The following is a 19,447-nucleotide window of genomic DNA, read 5'->3' as shown; positions in this document are numbered from 1 at the left end:
GAAAACAGGCAATTAGTTTACAACAAATAGCTTGGCATAGGAGGACTGTAAGGTGTTGGGCTTAAGTTTTTTTAGGTCTCTCTTCCACACTTTTGGTCTTGTGGGTTGGGCTGAGCTCATTTTCACCTTTTCCTTAATTGTGAACGTGATGATGTGATAGTCTGACCAGTAAAAGAAGTGTTCCCTGGGTTATGTTATTCTCTTTCGAGATTCTTCTGTTTGATCACCACATTCAGTTACTATTCCTATCTATACATTCAGTTCTTACAAGCACTAGAAGTACCACAAAAGGCAATGCATATCTAGAGAATACAAATTCACAGTATTTATTAAAATATTAAAAATAATTTTTTTTGTTTTTTGTTAAAAACAGCACATAAGTTCATTAACATGAATAGATCCTTCTTAATACAGTGCCTAATGCCCATAAACAATCCAAGCACAATCAATTTGTCCAAATGCACAAAATTAAAAAACATAATTAAAACATTTATTTTCTTCCCCACAGGGTTGTTGACGGTCTGGACCAGTCGCAGGGTAGGATCGAATCAAGCTGAATGGAGCTTGCTTTAGAGATTAATAAGTCAAGGATCGCTCCTTTGTCATGTGTTGGGATATTGCAGAATTGAGTTAGGTCTAGGTCAGCCAGGAAATTCTTAAGACTATTCACTGCAGTATCAATAGGATCATTTCCTAATGGAGATTGAAGTCTCCCAGGAATATTTGGGTAATTTGTCGACCTATGTATGATGACACCATGTCCATGAGGTGTTCGATGAAGGAGAGGTTCTCACCTGGTGGGTGAAAAATGATATGCAGAGAGCAGACCGGTATACCCTTGCTAGTGATGTTAAGGCACATGTATTCACATGACTGGAATAGAGGGGAGATGGCTCTGCTTACCGAGATATTGCTACGATGTATGCAGGCTATGCCCCCTCCTGACTTGTCTGCTCTAGCTCTGTCTAGTCTGATGATGTTATAATAGGGTGGAACTAGAATGTCAATGATTGTGTGGAGGATTCTTTTAACCAGGTTTCAGTTAGCATTATCAAGTCTGGTTTCATGTGTGAGGATGAGATCAGCTATATCCGCTGCATGTCGAGCGGCAGTTTAGGAGAATACATTTTGAGTGTAGGCGTGCTGGTGGTTGAACGGGGTTCCTGAGTGATACGGATTCTTCTGAGGTTGTTGTTTGTGATGCCTCTGGTGTTTGGTTTAGTGGTCCTATGGGATTTAGAGGGATAGTAGGAATGAATGATGCTGCGTGTGTGATAGGCTTCAATGGAGCAGGAATTGATGGTGCTGTGGGTGTGTTGGGGCTTCGAGGGAACGGGGATTAGTGTTGCAGCAGGTGTGTTAGGCTTCATAGGAGCGGGGTCGTATGAACTCACCAGGGTGAGTAAATCACTCTCTGAGATCAGGTTGGTGCTTCTGATTGGTCGAGATGAATTGTTAGAGGGGACTGAGGACCAGTTGGGATTCGTGTTAGTGGTCATTTGGCTTCTGGGATGGATGGCAGGTTTTGGGATGTCTAGTTATTCTATCACCCCAAGGTTGTTTCGCTAAACGATCATTGAGAGTTTGGAGTTCTTCTTTGATCTGGTTCAGTGAGAGTATGATCTCGTCGAGTCTGAAGTTATGTGCAGGTGGGCATGTAGTATGTGGTTGTGTTATGGGTGTGGGTTTGGATACGGGTTTGAATGCCTGCAATGGGGTCTGGCCTGGAGTAGAAAATTGTTGAGTGTGGTGAGTGTGGGTGAGAGGAGTGTTGATGGTTGGAGTGTGTGTTAGGTGGGCTGTAAGGATGGCTGTATGGGTGGCTACATGTGGGGTCTGGTCTGGTATATGATTAGGTGTGTGAGTGTGGAGGGAAAGGATGCTGCTGGTAAATAGGGTGTGTGATGGGTGGGCTGTGGGGGTGGCTGTGAGTAGTGAGTGCGTCTGTGTTGAGGGCAAGAATGTGGGCGTTGGGGACTGGCTTGGTGTGTGGTATGGGGCTAAGGTGTGTGGGGAAGGTAAGGGTGTTTGCGGGTAAGGTAGAGATATTATAGGTACGAATGTGTGTGTTCGGTGGTCTGGTGGGGGAGGATGGCTGGTCTGAAGGTATGGGTAGCGTTATGGCTGACGGTGGGCGAACAATGTTCGCTGGGGGTGCCCAGGTAGCTTCAGCTACGTTGAATTGGGGGTTAGTTACGACACAGTGAAAATGATCCATATGTGGTTGATAACTTCTAAACTCTTAGTCCTAAATTCTGTCTATTCACTATGGTCCTCCCTCTTGTGTTACAACATATGTAATTAGTAAGGCCCAAAATAGGTACTGATAAAAAATTTGAGACCCTGCCCGAAGTGCCTTTTAAGAGGTAAGCCATTGTGCATTAAGAAGACTGCATAGACCTCTAAGGCACATAGATTTAGTTTCAGGTTTCTAGTTCTCTAGACACATAATAGATTCAGGGAGCTTTAGTAATGAAATAAAGAACTACACAGGTGAATAACCTTTTCTCTGTTGCATTGCTAATTGTGCAGATTGAAGTTTGCATATTGGCTTAGGACTTTGTTTCTGATAAATTCTTGGATGATATCAATTGATCATAGTTAAAATGTTTTTCTGTCAAATTGGTTAATTTTTATGCTCCACCTATTAGTATATTTTTATTCTTTTGTGCACTTGAGGTTGACTGGTGAGTTTCTTTACTGCATGGATATCTGAGAAAAATGGGTAGTGGATGAAGTATTTTCTGCATATTGTTTGTGTGAAACCTTTCTATGTGAGTTTGCAAATTCAGCTTAAGGTGGGTGTTGCAGATTGTTTTCTCTGCCTCCCCCTTCCCCCTCCCCCCCCCCCTCCAAAAAAAAGAATGCAAGCAAAATTCTGATTGAACACGTGGAGGTTATGCAATTGTATAATACATTTTACTAAACGTGAATGCATTTTTCTCTGTTTTTATTTTTACAATATAATTTCATTATGCTCTTATCACAGTAAGAACTTTTTTTTAATGTGTAAATCTTTCTCGCAGTCTTGGGTGCAACTTTTGAGGATATTTCAAAATATTGTGACTCGTGCGAGCTAAAAAAAAAACGTATTCATAAAATGCATCGAATGTAGGTTTACTGCCAGGAGCACAAGCAGATGATCAATTCTGTAAACATACTCTACAAAGATCAACAAGTGGGAAGGACATTTTGTCCCACATCCTTATCTATGAATCAGAGGTACGCTCCATTTAAGTATTTAGCTATTGATATCGAGTTGGGTGATAAATCCTCTGTGGGTATTCCTTGGGTTGAGTGATATACACCTCTGCCTGACATTTCAGCTGCTAATCAGCAAGGTAGTAACTGGTAAAGACAAGCATTTACAAATGCAACGGTCTTGCCCTTGCCAAAGTTAGAGCTATTGGCATTGTAAAATGACAATTTTTTATTTATGTGTTGGTTTTTGAAAACAAATAAAATGGCGTTATCATTTACAACATGATGAACTCTGGGAGTTTGTAGTCTTGCTGCATAAATGAAAATAATTGGATCAAAAACACAGACCACAAAAGTTGCTGAAAAGAGAGCTGGAGACAGGAGCATCGCCCCCTTGCTGCCACAGCGTCCACTTACAACCAGCCTCTCCAGAGATAAAATAAAAGGTACCATAAGTGACCTCCAAAAAATGTCTGAACTATAAAGCTCATGGTTATCCGTAAAATGGTGAATATTTTTTTCTGTAAGTCCAATAAAAGGTCTCCGCATGTCCTAGTACCTGGTAAACAGGGCAGTGCAGGGCTTAATGAACATGAGAGGGGCCTCTCTGGGGGACAATCTGCAAAAGGCAGGCCTTACATTCTCTCTCACACAGACCGCCTCCTCCCCCTCATTAATAAAACTTTAAGAGGCAATTAAGCTCATTAAGAAGCTATCAGCAGCATGCTCCCTTGAGGCTGTTAATTTGCTGGAATTCACAGACATGTGTCCCACATTTCCATTCAGATGCACCGAGGACCTTTGGAACATGGCACATTTCCTAAATCCAGCAGGAAGCTGCGTGTTGTTGACCTCTTCAGTGCCTGTTAGTTTGCAAAAGAAGAGGCCATCTGGTCGACTGAACCAGCCCGCCAAGTGTCCTAGGTCCATGCTTCATGCGCTGCTCCAGTTCAGGGTTTTCTTTGAATTCTGGGTCTTGTAGTCTTTTTATTCTATTATGAAAGAGGACTAGAAGTCCCAGGATTCGGACAGGAGCACAGCAGCACATCAAACATTGACCTGGGAAATTTGCCCGCCTAAGCTGAACTGATCCAGCCCTACTACCCATCTCTGATTACCCTTTTTCAGTGATCAAACCTTACTACCCATCTCTGATTACCCCTTTTCATCGAACAAACCCTACTACCCATCTCTGATTACCCCTTTTCAGTGATCAAACCTACTACCCATCTAGGATTACCCCTTTCCTCTGATCAAACCCTACTGCACATCTCTGATAACCCCTTTTCATTGATTAAACCCTAGTGACTGTATCCGATTACCCCTTTCCCTCGATCAAATCCTCCTGCCACCCTGGCGAACAGTTGCTTAGGGCTATACCAAGGTAAGTAGGTCTCTATATCTAAGCCCTCGGCCTAACTTCCATCTGTGACCAGACTGATCGTGAACCTTCTTAAGAAAATACCTCTCGCGTCAACACAAACCCACTATGAAAATCCTTCACTGACAGAAAATAAGGTAAGGGGACATTCTACCACCAGGGTTGGTCTTTCATACCTTACACAAAACCGAGAATATGAAGAGACATGGTTAAGATGGCACCTCTAGGAACAGTAACAAACTAAGAGAAGTTCACACAACTTCTAAAGGACGAATAAAGAAAACAAAAGAAACGGAAGTCAAAATAATGAAAAGAAAATGTAGCTAAGTAAGCAAAAAAGCAAAAACAAAAGACTAACTCAGATAAACATACTCAACAGAAGGCATGGCATACTAAGTCAACACGGACCACACAAAGACTATCGGGACGAGGGGGACGATGAACAGGGGGGTGGGTGGGCGAATAGCGAGCGGGACGAGGAACAGGGGGGAGGGAGGGGCAAAACGAGCGAGACGAGGAACAGGGGGGTGGGGGGCGAAAAGCGAGCGGGACGAGGAACAGGGGGTGGGGGGGCCGAAAATCAAGCGAGCGGGACGAGGAACAGGGGGGTGGGGGGTCGAAAAGCGAGCGGGACGAGGAACAGGGGGGTGGGGGGCCGAAAAGCAAGTGGGACGAGGAACAGGGGTTGGGGGGGCCGAAAAGCAAGTGGGACGAGGAACAGGGGTTGGGGGGGCTGAAAAGCAAGCGGGACGAGGAACAGGGGGGTGGGTGGGGCCGAAAAGCAAGCGGGACGAGGAACAGGGGGGTGAGGGGGGGCGAAAAGCGAGCCGGACGAGGAACAGGGGGGTGGGGGTACCGAAAAGCAAGCGAGCCGGACGAGGAACAGGGGAGAAAAGGAAGTCAAAATAATGGAAAGAAAATGTGGCAAAGTAAGCAAAAAAGCAAAAACAAAAGACTAACTCAGATAAACATACTCAACAGAAGGCATGGCATACTAAGTCAACACGGACCACACAAAGACTATCGGGACGAGGGGGATGAGGAACAGGGGGGTGGGGGGGTGGGCGAAAAGCGAGCGGGACGAGAAACAGGGGGTGGGGGATGGGCGAAAAGCGAGCGGGGCGAGAAACGGGGGTGGGGGATGGGCGAAAAGCGAGCAGGACGAGAAACGGGGGGGGGTGGGGGTACGAAAAGCGAGCGGGACGAGGAACAGGGGGGTGGGGGGGAGGGGCGAAAAGCAAGCGGGACGAGGAACAGGGGGGGGGGACGAAAAGCGAGAAAAGCAAGCACTCACCGGCTGGGGCGAAGGACTCGGCGACTTCTTCTGGCAGCGGACGGGCAGAAATGGCGTAAGAAAAGTGCTGCCATTTTCGCATTCTGGGGCGTGGTTTTTGCAGTTGAGTGACGGATGACGTCAGAGTTAAAAACTGCAAAAAACACGCCCCCGAATCCAAAAAAGATGGGGCTTGAATGGAGTGACGCCCCTCTCCTCCAATGGCTGCCCAGCATTTATGAGGCCAGCCAATGGAGAAGAGGGGCGGGTTCAAGCCCCATTCTCTGAAAACATCAGTTTCTCCTAGCACGACTGCGCAAGCGCAACCTTAGCTAGGTGAAACCTAAAAAAGCGCCCAGCGTCAAAGAGTGCTTTTAATTGTAAGGTTATAGTGGCTTTTAGTGATTGTGAACTAGCATACAGAGAGATAAGATTTTAAGTTCCGGGAGAAAGATTGCACATACACAGAAGTCTATCCTTCTTATTTCAGTGTGGCAAAACTGGCCACCCATTTTTCCTAAAGTGACCCGTGTGTCTCAGTAATACTATGTGATGTGTGATGGTGCCTTCAGCTCCATCCTTTGTTTTGATAAAGGTTTCAACGAAGTATGCTTGCACCCTCAGAGAATATGATTAGATATACCAACTTTGGTTACCAGGACATTGTATACGATGGCATAGCCAGGCTATTAGACTATCTACTTCAATTTATCATTCCATTTTTCATGCTAAATGAACCTCGATCGCTTTCAATTTCAACTTCAACCCCAGGTCTTCTCTAAAGCCTTACTCCGTAGTTCAAAAGGGGGTGGTGATGGAACAGCATTAACTCTTCTTTTATCTGTCTGGTGTTAACTCCTTCCCTATCCCGTTATCTTATCCTAACTCCGTTTTTTTCAATGTTGGGAAGCTAACTTTGTGTTACTATTCCACCTCTACCCATCAAGGCATTCAAGCCCTTCGGCTCTGGTACAACATGTGAGATGTAGTGACTTTAACATAATATCCTGTGAGTCCATCCTATTGTCTAGTTTTATATTTTATGTTTTAAGCAAACATTTCAAGCTCTGGAAATAAAGTGCTTTATTTCATGTGTTGACCCAGAACTGGGCTAAATGATTTATAGAGGCATCTAAATAAAAGTGCTTTGATTTCCACATTTGTTGCCAAAATGGGAGTGATTAAATACATTCACCTGTGTCTTTTGAAGAATTCAGTGACTGAAAGAAAGTTAAGGCACAGCACATCCAGTTACTTAATTAGCTAAGGGGCAACAGCTCCAGTAGTTATTTAACATATTTGAAAGAAGCTTTGTCTGAGAAGTTCTGACATTCTAATTAATCCATCAAATAAGCAGCATACTTGTCTTGTGGCATTGTTGCTTTGTGTACATCGCTTACTATTGTATCTATTTTTGATTTATTGTTTTGCTCATAATAGTTGTGCTTATTTCCAATTTTGTCTACCAGTTTTGAATATCATACTGTGAAATCAAATCTAATGTTTAATAGTTCTTTTCTTTCACCTAATGAGTACATTAGTAATATTATTATGTTGGAAGATGCTCAGTGTCAAACTTAATGTGCACACATTGATTATTGAAACAGTAAGTTAATTGACGAACCTAACATTTTGAACATTGCTCTCAGTATTATGTGTCAACCACAAACCTCATTCCAATGTATTCATTAACTTTACGTTTGGAAATCCACTACTTAACGGAGAGATCCAAAAACTACAGAAGTGAGAGTACAAGTGAATGTTTGTTTTTCCTTTTTAAAGGAATTACGAGAGATACACAACAAACAGCAGCTTCAGAAGCAAAAAGACACTGAAATTGAGAGATTAAAGCAAAAGGAACACGACTGGAAATCGGCTGATTTTGAAAAACAGAAAGAAGTAGCTCTAAGGTAATCCTATTGACATATTTTTAAGCACGACCCAAGTAAGATGACTGTAACTTGTAGCTGCAACACTAATGACCAATAATTATATGCATAAACATAATTTTGAAAAATGACAAAACAATGACTGACAGCTAGCACATCCGGTATGAAGACCAGCATCTGCAGTGACTGGTGCAGAGCGCACACACTAGTGACAGGTTACCAGTCTTCTGCCTATCTCTGCCTGTCCTGTTACCCTCCCTGTGTTCTTACTTCTTGCCAGATCTGACTATTGATGGCATACTGCTCACTCCTGTCACCTTGCTTCTCTGTCTGACATGTCTGCCATTTGTGGTTTCCTTGCTCCTATACTGTTCTGCCTGCCCACGTTTCTAGCCATCACACATTTACCTTGGCTGGCCCATCATGGAAGCTCGATCCTGGATGACCAGGTGTAGGAAGCTGGCTTTTTATGTAGTGCACCAAAATGAGGTGCACTATATCGAAAGTCCAGATGACTCTTATTGTTTTACAGGGCTTACATTATTAATCCCAAATGCTCTGCTGTGGTCGTGTGGGTGAGCAGTTTATGCTGATCAGAGGGTAGTGTTAAGAACATGTTGTACATACAGAGTCAATAAATAACACACACACACTCGAGAAGAAACTCGAGGCGGGCAGGTTCAGGAATATTGGAGGAAGGTGCAGGAGTGCATAAGTACAGTTTTGGCAGTGATCATGAAGCCAAGAGGTGTCTCTTGAACGTGTGAGAACCAACAGACCTCAACCGGAAGGGTAAGCTATGGGCAACCTTGGGTCAAATGGTGGCCAAAAGAAATATCGCTTGGTTGTGGGGAGCGAAAGCACTGCCTTCACTAGTAGCCTGGAAGGCGGACATGGACTGGTGTATGGTTAAGGGAAAAACTGATTATGTTGCACGTGGTTGCCCCCAAAAGTGGATGGCTGTTTGGGCAGATGGAATGTATACCGTGGAAATATGTGACCCCCCTGCTCTCCCCTCCCTAGATGATCCAACATCGCCGTAATCATAATAATAATCATGTCTCACTGTGTATTGAGTGCTGCAGTGCAACAATCCAATCCCCATAACTGTGCTACTGGGGCTGATGTGTATATGGAACGTGACCGCAAAGTGTAATAATAAAACTAGATGTTTTTTTTTAAAAAAGAAACTCGAGACCAATTTAGAAAAGTATCACAGATTTTAATGTAATTTTAGATACCAAGATCATCAGAATCGGGTAAGTATTTACAACCTTAAAGATTTTTACAAGCAAAACAGTAGAAAATCACAGCTGTAGATTTGAGGCATGAGCCTCGAACGCAGTAATGTTATCCTATGGGAGAAACATTCTCTGCATCGGACGACTTACCTGACTGTTCTACTGAACTTAAGGTAGGAGCCAAGGTCCAAGAAAGCACCAGCAGTTCAAGTTTACCTGCCCTAGGGTGCCGTGATGCAGAGTTGTTGTATGCAGGGGTAGACTCGAACTCTACACGCTAAAGTCATTGGGAAGAGTACCTGAAAGAAAAAGGCTGCAAGTGAGGACTGGGGGACCAGTCCAGCAGAACCCAAGGGGAGGGGCTTGGCTCTTAAGTGTCTCGTGACCACAGAGACATCATCTATTTAGTTGAACCCAAGCTGGGGAGCTCTGGTGCAGAGGTGTTTTGTCTGGTGGGCATGTGAGTTAGAGGCTGTCACAGTTCTTGGTGTACCTGCAGAAGAAGTACAGCGGGGCCATTCTCGGTGTGAAGCTGACCTCTCTCAAAGTCCCTCTACGTGCAGGTAAGATTTGGTGGTGGCGGTAGTCCGACTGAACGCAAACACGCCTTGATGCTTGCAAATTGCTCCGATACCCCTGGTATTGGTGCAGGGGGCTGTGGGAAGGTCTAGCGGCACAATACTTGCTGGGACTTATCTCTGGGAGGCTTTATCTGGTAGAGGAAAGTTGTTACAGATGTACTGAGTTCCTTAATCAAGGGTTCTCCAAAAAGGCGCTATATGCTATTATCTCAGTCTCAGAAGTAGACATTTCCCCAAGCATAGGGTTGATCTTTATTAGGAGAGATTGGCGTCTCTCTGTAGACAAGGCACCATTAGGCATTTCTGAGGAAACAAATTGTCCTCTGTCCCCACCGACAGAATTTCTGGGGAAATAAAATTGGCAGTCTCTTTGGTCTCCTTGGTTATATACTGAATTTTTTGTAAGCGAGCCTAAGTTGTCTAATATTTTGTCTCCAAGAACATCAGTTCCTTTCTTGGGATCCTTCACGAATCTAGTGAGAAGTGTTTGCTCTCTTTCCAAGAATCTGTATGATACTTCACTTTCTAAGGATGATCAAGGGCACGCCGTCTTGAGATGACCCCTTACCTCCTTGTCAAGAGGTTTATGCAATCTTTTAGCCACATATTAAGCAACCTTGTCAGCTGGACCCCAGTCAGCAGAGGGGGGATGGTAAATGTCCTCTGGATCCAGCATCTTAGAGAGAAGCAGGCTCCTCAGACCATCCACCCCTCCCCCCACGAGCACCTGTTCGCACCAGGCAGACCGCCAGTGTTTTGTCTTTAGTCCCCCATAGTTTACTGATTTGGGAACTGTCATTTTACTGCATAACCCTCTCTGCTAAATTTCACTTCATTTTTTCTTACATCTCTCTGTGGTAGTTTATGTAGGTCACTCCTCTGTTAGTGAGTGTTGTACGTTTAGCTCCGTCAATTTGCATTATTTTTTTTCGATACTTTGTATCTGAATGTAGCACCTTCGCTGCACACCGCTCAATCACCGTTTTCCCTCCCTCGGCCTCAGCTCCCCTCCCTGCCTACTTAATGAAAGCCGCACCAAAGGCAAGCCCGTCTGTGCCCACCCGCGTCTGGACCGTGTCCAGCACCAGGAACCCTGAATCTCCCTCCACCGGAAGATGCACTGAGCTTTGAGCCCTGGCCCTTGCAACAAATACTGCTGCAACTCCTCGCCTTGTTCCACAGCAGGATCTTTCACCTGCTGGCACTGCCTCTTCTCCCTCAACACCGAATCACCCACACATGCGGCACCACCACCATGACCCTGCTGTTTCCACTCTGCTACATCCTGCTTCAACGCATGATTGCTCTGCAAGCACACCACAGAGATCTGGGACACCATCACCTCCCTCACCCTGACGTCCTATTCCTCACGAGACATGGCTCAGTCCCGCATGCGATATTGCCTGTGGCAACACCGGACACCTACAGAATTGCACACTGAGCGTTCATCAGCAAACACAGAGGAGGGATCGCCATCATCCACCAGGAAACCATCCTCTGTATCACCACCTTAGATGATGCCATCCCAATCATGAAACACCACAACTTCCAGCTCCAAACTGACAACAAAACCTCTATCAGTCAAGGAGGTTTCCTGAGGGCCACCACTGGCAAGAGAGTAAAGTTGAAATGTAGAGGAATGCCTGGACACTGTTGGTTGGGCCACCAAAGGCCGTGGGGCATCGGGAGCAGGGGTGTCTTGGGTATCAGGTTTCCCTACCAGCCTTCGTCGAAGGGGCCCCTCAGGTTGAGGCTGCAGGCGTCTGGTAGAAGGTGGAGGCAGGTCAGGAATCACCAGATCCCAGGTTAGGATCACTGGGGAGACCTCCACTGCTTTGGCCCTTTGATGCTGGGGCCAAAGCAGTTGTTGTCCTCTTCTTCGTTCAGCATGGCTCTCCTGTCCTCCTTCTTTCTTCTTATTCAGTCTGAGGAGGCAAGGTTCAGCGTTGCCCCTAAATACTACATTTAGGGGTGTTACAGGGGTGTGCAGGTTTGGACCAATGTGTCCCTTACTGGGGGTGAATACACCTCCTATTATGCCACCCTCCAGTGGGAGGGGGGCATGAGCCTCTCTCTGATTGGGTGTGTCTGCCTCTCTTCCGGGTGATTTCAACTGAGATGGGTGCCTCACCTTTGCTCCCCCACCTGAGGGGTGGGGTTGACTAAGGTGAGCCCACCTCTCTTCCTGTATTGGTTTTCCCGCCGATTCTCCCACCTGAAGTGGGGTTCGGAATAAGTGGGAGCCAGTTGCTGGGGGCAGCGAAAGGCAGAGTCAGATAACCAAGGTGGCAGGCCTTTGAAGCTTCCCCTTCGTGGATCTAGTCCAGCCTGCCCAGGGTGGGCTTTGTTTCTGGACCCACAGAGCGGAGGCCCTCTACTCAGGGTTCCAGACACTTGTCTGGTGGTAGCAAATGGCAGGTAGCCATTCAGAAACCACACATGTGCTGGTCGTTTTTCATGGGGTGTATTTAAGATGCCCTATAGGTGCATTTTACATTAAAACCCACACTGGCATCAGTGAGGGTTTAATGTGCTGAGACATTTGCTACCAAACTTCCCAGGTTTCAGTAAAGCCATTATGGAGCTGTGGAGTTCGTAATGACCAATTCCCAGATCATATACTCTTTATGGCTTTACTGCACTTACAATGTCTAAGAATGGATTTAGACACTGTAGGGGTACAGTGCTCATGCAACTGTACCCTCACCTTTGGTCTAGTGAACCCTGCTAGAGGGTTGACTTACCCAGGCCACAATCAGTGGGTTGCAGGCATGGCACACAGGCATGTGTGCCATGTCGACTCTTCACTTTTCGCTGCACCAAAATGCCCCAGCCTGCAATGGAAGTGTATGGGTGTTAAGGTACAGGGTGTCTAAGAGTGGCACAATTGGTGCTGCAGCCCTTAGACCCTACATATCCGATGAGTCACAGTGGTAACAGTGCCCTTGGTACTCATGCTACCTCTTACAAGGGGCTTACCTGTGGCCAGGGATGTGCTAATTTTGGGTACAAAGGTACAGTTCTTGAGAAAGAACACAGGTGCTGAGGCCTGGTTAGCAGGATCCCAGCACGCACTCAGTCAAGTAGGTATCCGGTATCTGGCAAAAAGTTAGGGGGTAACCATGCAAAAAGGGGCACTTTCCTACTTAACGCCAACCTGATGCTCACTCTCTTTGCCAGGGTGTGGGTTTATGGAGAGGAGGCAGAGAACGGTCCGCAACCCTTGGGGGCAGCTCTGCTGTACTGCACCCAAGCTTATCTGAAGCACCATCAAAACTGGAGAAACACTGCGACCCGCAGCAGTCTACACGCGGGTCAGGCAATACTCTAAATATAAAAACACCACCTCTCTCCTTCACGATCCGACGCAATAGGTGGTTTGGGTCAGACAGGAAAGACTAGGAGCCATGCCTGTCAGTCATAGACTGCTGGGCAACGCTGCAGGAGATCGCAGAAGACTGTTGGTGAAGCAATAAATATATAAAACACCCACTAAGTAGTTGCATTACAGTTCACATTAACAACTTAAAGTAATTACCAGTTAACTGTCTGCGGAGGCGCAAAGAAAGAGGAAGTGCTATTTCTTTGATGTCCGTTATTTGTGGATAGAAATACTTATTTGATATTGTTTTTCTTTGGGACTCATCGGATATGTAGTCCTTTTATTCTGTTGTGATGTTGTGGCTTCTGAGTCTGGAATAAAGAAGAAAGATGAGAATAATTTGAAGCCTCCAGTCCTGACACACAATTAAATTTTACATTTTATGTCTTTTGCATTTTGTGTCTATCTCCAGAATAAACTACTGTCAGTCTCTTTTAATAGATTGGTACCCGGGTTTGTGCGGTCATTAAGTCTGCTTATCATTGTTGTATAGCCATCGTTGTCCTGCAGAGACCACCAATCAGTCCTCACAACACGGCGAAAGGTTTTAGCCGTGGAGCACACTGTTTAAGGCAGAAAGATGCATCTGCTTATGAAGCAGACCTGCAGATCCCTCGTCAAAGAACCAGAAAGAGGAGAGGGACAGCACAGAGGTAAAGATGTGCAGTACTATGGTGTAGGACTAGTCGCAGTGGAAACAGCCTCTCATGAGGTGTACATGTTAGTCACAGTTGTGCAGGAGATGTGAAGTCAATTGCCTTGAGACAGTGAGGGAACATTGTGCAAATGTACTAATGTAGGGTAGTGGGCAATAACAGACCAAGCATGTAGGAAGGAAAGTCAGAGAAAAGCAAATGATTTGGAAAAGCAGAAGGATGGTTCGTGAGTGTGAAGAAGCTGGGAAGAATGCATTGGAAAAGAGAGGCAGATGGCAAATGGAGGATATAGCAGCACTGACAGCACTTGGCATGAGCACAACCCACCTGCTGCTCGTCTTTTCCTAAGTTTTTCCTCTGATCTTTTTCTTCAGGATTTGCCTGTGCCTCCTGTGACCTCCTCAGCATCACTCAGGACTGTGAGCAGATAGTTCACAACCAAGACATGTTAGAGCTCGCACCAGAGCTAGGAGAGCCAGATGCTGAGCCTCACCTTCCTGGTTTCTCATTAGCTGGGCACACATGAAGCTGCTGCTGATTGGATTGCTTTCATGGTTTTACTGCATGAGCACTGCAAATGTCTAGGCCGTCAGGGGCAGTAGGATAGTGGGGTTGAATTGGTAGGCTCGCCCCAAAGGCGACAGCCTCCTGTCTAAATCAATAAGGTTGTCATATATGTTGTTGCTTAGATGCGGTATGAGACTCCTTAACTACAATGATGCCGGTCAAGCATGTTGGCGCGTTTCGCTGCTGATAGGGATGGCTATGCTAGCGGCTTTCTCAGTTAGATGATTTGAGCTCCCATGGCCAATGATGGTGTCATAACTGAAGCTATAATGGTGCCAGGTCATAGTGCAGATAAAATTGTTAGACTGCTGACTTTAGTAATACAATTTACAAAGAGCGTTTTACTTTTCGCTCATTATAATGCGTCCAGATTTGAATTCTGGTTAACTGTTGAAAATATTTGTATGGCTTTTTGTCCCTAGGTGGCACCATAGCAGAACGATTTGCCACATTATATAATATAGAATTTCTATGCTTTAATACTCTACTTTTATGCTGTACCTCTTCTCGTCCTACTGAAGCAACACTAAAATGGAGAATCTTTTGGATACTCTGCCTTTGGCAGTGTCATTTCACTTGCCAGCATCACTGGTTTCCAAACAGCTTGTTTTCTGCCTTGGGCCACAAATGCAATGTTGTTCGACACGTGTGTCTTAACATTTGAACTCCAAGTCCCCGACGTAGGGCAGGTGAGCATGTTGGTTTGACCGCTGTTATTTCTCTCACTGCCTGATCTGGTGTGTGGCATGTAGCTTTTAAACTCAGTTAGCCAGTAGTGGCTGTGGTAATAGTAAAGCTCTGGGCAGCTGCTGTTTCAGGGCATAACAGAGTTGACCAATCTAGTCATAAGAGAGGAGCCATACTCTTAAGCATTGTATATGGCAAACCTGAGGCATAGTCTTTTTTCATAATCCCTGATTGGCCCAGCCCCAACCACTAGCCTGCATGGTGCTGTGCAAATACGTTCCATAACATCATTATTAAACAGATGATTCTGCTCACTGTAGCCTGTATCAACTGATGAGCTTTGATAGTTTTGGATTGTACACAGTTAGCAAATGATGTAAGTGTGCCTGATTACCCCAAATGGGAACGCAAAGCTCTATCCCCAGATAGATTGTTTTAGAAAAATGGCCAAATGGTGGGTTTTTGTATTGGTAGATTGTTGAGGAACCTTTCAAACTTTGTGTAATCATGCATGGCCCCCCTCTTGAACAGATTTGTCGCCCAGTACCTTAGCTGTAACTAGTGATAATGCTCTGCTTTAGGGACATTATCTTCCCTTTTTGTATCCTCAAAGGGTTTAATACTGCTCCCCTTATGGTGGTCCTGACGCTTCTGGCACCCTCCCGCTCTCCATTTCCCAAAGGTCCCTGTATGCATGCCTGGTGTCAGTGGAACGGGCCAAGTCATCAACTGTACCTACTCAACCAATGAGTTCCAGAGCGTAAGTGTGTCAATTTGGAAATATGCAAGTTCCCTACCCTTTGACAGTTCTTGGACCGTAGTACCTATCCCATCGACCAGGTAGCTAAGTTCTGTTCAGTCATGCACCAGGTCTCATCTGTTTGACCTTTCAGCCATTCAACTATGTATCACAATAGTGAGGGCTGGTCATAAATCATTTGATTTTGTGTAGACTTTCAGCTATATCTAGGTTTCCCCCACTCAACGTAAAGGTGTTGCACACTGATTGAACTGTTTTAAATAATCTCTGGCAAGTGATAGTGAAATGGTCTGAAAATAATGTAACATTTCAAGAAGAAAGGTCTTCTTTAGGGCAGCAGTCCCACCCACTCACAAGAGAGTGAAGGTCCTCCAGTTACTTATTTAATTTGACCTTTACTTCCCTATAGATCAGGCCTCAAATGATGCGCCTCACGCTTGGAAAATTAGGACTCAATTGTGTGTTGGATATGTGATAGTATACAGTCCAGCGGAAAGGGGTGGTGGCATTAAACTGGAGACCAGGAGCTGACCACTCACCTAGTATCAGCCCTTTGGAATTAGTCCTGTTTATCTGGATACCTGCCATCCTTCTGTTCTCCTTTAGCAAGGAGAGCAGTGTCTGAAGGGATTGTTCAGGTTCTTTTAGAGACAATAAGATGACACTGTCAAAAGTGGATTTCTTTTAACCTTGTCCAAACCGAAGTCCATGCAGGGGTTATCCCTGATCGCTTGAAGCAAGGGCTGCAGGAAGAAGGCAAGAATTAGGTGGGGCATGGGCAATCCTTGTTGGGTCCCCCTTCCTATAGAAAATTACCTAGAGGTCCCGCCAGTCAGTCTAATTCTTGTCCAGAGAGAAAATTATATAGCCAGCAACCACCACTAAAACGACTACCAAAGACAAATGTATGTAGTATGTCTGTACCATTACCCAGCTGACCTTATCTAAGTTCTTGTCTGCATTGGAAGATTAAAGCATTACCTATTGCCCATGTGTTTTTTGCGAGATCAACACAGTGAAGGGCTATATTTGTATGGTACTCTTTGTACGATTCAGAATAAAGTCTGCCTCATCTCGATGGATCAGGTAGGGCAGAATTAGTCAATTGGAGAATATTTTTGATAAAACGTTAACATTAGTCTTTAAAGCTGAAGTTGGGCAATAGGATGTGAATTGCAGTGGGTTCTTCCTCAGTTTAGGAATCTGCAAAATTGTCTCCTCTAACATGGTGAGGGGTAATACCTTGGCCCCATCTACATGTGTTAAAGGTCTTGGTCAGAATTGTGAGGAGCTGAAGAGCAATTTTCATGTAGCATACCAGGGAGATCTTATCGGGCCCTGGTGTCTTGGCCAGTTTCAAGCCTTTGATAGCCTCCAAACCGTTTCCTTTAGTTCTGGGTTCCTCGAAGTCCTCAAAACCTAATTCTTGTAATTTGAGGCCAGAAAAGAGGTTGCGGATATGTGATCAAATATTTTACTTATGCCTGTAATGAAAGGTATAAAGTGACCTTTTTCCCCCCTCCTCCCTAATTTGCTCATTCCCGGTCTCATATCTGATCTCTCTTACAGTGTTATGCATTAGGCGGGCTCACAATTTATTGGTAAGGATTATCCCGGCCTTGTTACCTCCCTTGTAATATTTCACTCCCAAGCTTGCAAGGTATAATTTGGTCTATCTAGTTGCAGTGTCCAGAGTTGGCCACTAACTGATGTATCCAGGTCTTAATGAAGGATTGGTTTTGAGCTTATGTTGCAGCTCCCTGAGGGATTATGATTTCTCAATTGCCGGTGTTCGCGAATACATACGATTTGCCACCTCTTGTATAAAACCACCCTTATGACAGACTTCAAGGCTCCGTTCCATTTGTGAAATCAGAGGGGTCGTTCAAACATAAAATATACATATATTTTCTATCTAACTTTATGACTAATATGGTGTCGGCTAATAGATTAGCTCACCTTTTCAGCTCAAAGTGAGTGTGAGAGGGTCACCCACCAAACCTCACATTGGTTTGGTGTGTGGTTGAATGTGTGTATTCAGTCTCTATGTAAAAAACTGATGTCACCACTCATCAACTAGGTTCAAGCTATCTTCTGATGATAAACTCTGGTGAGCCTCCACGCTGCTGCTAAGATCTGTCTTTGCCTGTGCTCACTATTGGGTTGAACATCCCCCCCCCATATTATTACTGGGTGTGAAGAGCATTCCATAATCTCCTGAATACCTTGTTCATTACTGAGTGTCATTCCTGCAGTGTTTATGCTTTGGTCTCCTGAGATTTCCAGTTTTGCTTCTCCCACCTTTCCTTCACCAGTTTGGTGCACTTCAGGCCCGTCCCCTACTCTGCTACTATGCCCAGAAGAGACCAAATCTCAGTTAAGGAAGATGAGGCTCATTGCGGACTCTCCAGTTGAAAAATTAACATGAAAGGGTGCTCTACATTTAATATTTTTCTGGTAAAGAAGTCTGTTACGTTCTTAAAAGATGTTATAACATGATATGGGACTAATCTTGGTAAAGCTGGATTGGGTGCCATTAAAGAACATTGAATTCACTTTCCTTGTTATGGCCGTCATAGTCTCTTGTCCCTGAAGAATTGCACACATGTTTTGGCTTCTGGAGCATAGTAAGTTTTACTGTGTACTGGGGCAGCTCTATGGGTATTATGAACATGTGCTGGTTACTTACATGATCCCTTCAGTAAAGCATCAAAGAGATTCATGAGATAGGTTGGCACTTCCTTTGAAGTGATTTTATTTGGAATTCTGTGGATTTGCACATTGCACCTGGAGTGATTATCCAAGTTCACACTTTTTCTGGAGAAGAATATGCTGTTCCAGTGGCAACATTTGTCATTGGAGTTGTTTGCAGTACTCCCTAGTAACGCAGGAGGGGCTCCCTCGATAACCATATGCCATCCTCGTCCCTTGCATTTAAAAGGAATCAAAGAGCTACACAAGTTATATATATCTACAGCCTGGAATTCATACTACTGGTCTATCACTGTATAACCAGCATTTCTTTTTCCCTGCACTCCTTCTCACAATGATCTATTTCTCAGTTGTCTGTTTCTTTCTCGCTACCCCTTTTCTCGCTCGGCTTTCACCTCTCTTGATCTCATTCAAACATCTACCTCCACCCCATCTTTTTCTCAGTCAGTTACCTTATATATTGTTCAGCTGTCTTCACCAATCTCCCTATCAAACACCGGTTTCTCCCTGTCTTAAACGTCTTTCTTATTGATCTGTGTGTTTCACTTATCTTCCTTTCCGTCCCTCTCAGCTATTTCTTAACTGTATCTCTATTTGTCTCACACCTTTCTCTTCCTATCACTATCATAGGGCTTTGCAGGGTTCTTCTGTGAGGCCATTCTCTTTCAAAGGATCAGCCGTATTTTGACACAGATAGGCCTGCCGCTGTGTGGCTCCATCAGGTCCACCTACCTGACTGCGTGAGGGTGGCTCCTGCCTCATTTCCAGAACAGTCACTGCTGAGCTCTCACCCCACTCATCTGAATCAGCCAAGAAGTTCTCCAGGAGTCATGTGCTTTTCGCTGACAGACTTCTCCAGGGCCTTCCTGACTGAGCCTGAACTGCCGTTATGGGCCAATCACCAAAATGGAGATTCAGTTGCACCGGCCCTCACACTTGCATATTTCAGACCAGTTTGTTTCTCTCCTATGGTTGTCATCTACCGCAAGAGTATATTCCAGAGTCTGGCTGGATGCTAGTGTGGGCAGATGGGACTGGAGATGAGGAATCGGGAGTCCATCTTTCGAGGCTGGCCATGTCCCCCTGTTGGTTGCTAATGGCACCATTCCTGTTAAAA

General features: G+C 45.0%; 1 protein-coding gene across 10 annotated transcripts in view; it reads left to right on the top strand.

Moving 5' to 3' along the window:
- The window catches only part of ITSN1 (intersectin 1), a 1,522,922-nt gene that overhangs the window by 756,208 nt on the left and 747,267 nt on the right, over positions 1 to 19,447 (top strand). For all 10 annotated transcript variants that reach the window (XM_078656938.1, XM_078656936.1, XM_078656937.1 and 7 more), the window contains one exon: positions 7,638 to 7,765. In XM_078656938.1, the coding sequence (XP_078513064.1) occupies positions 7,638 to 7,765 (128 nt within the window). The remainder of the gene's footprint in view (positions 1 to 7,637; positions 7,766 to 19,447) is intronic.

Source organism: Lissotriton helveticus, chromosome 8 (genome assembly GCF_964261635.1).
Source record: "Lissotriton helveticus chromosome 8, aLisHel1.1, whole genome shotgun sequence".
In the NCBI taxonomy this organism is placed as follows: Eukaryota; Metazoa; Chordata; class Amphibia; order Caudata; family Salamandridae; genus Lissotriton; species Lissotriton helveticus.
The sequence above is the reverse complement of the archived record's forward strand: the minus strand, read 5'-3'. Positions and strand labels throughout refer to the sequence as shown.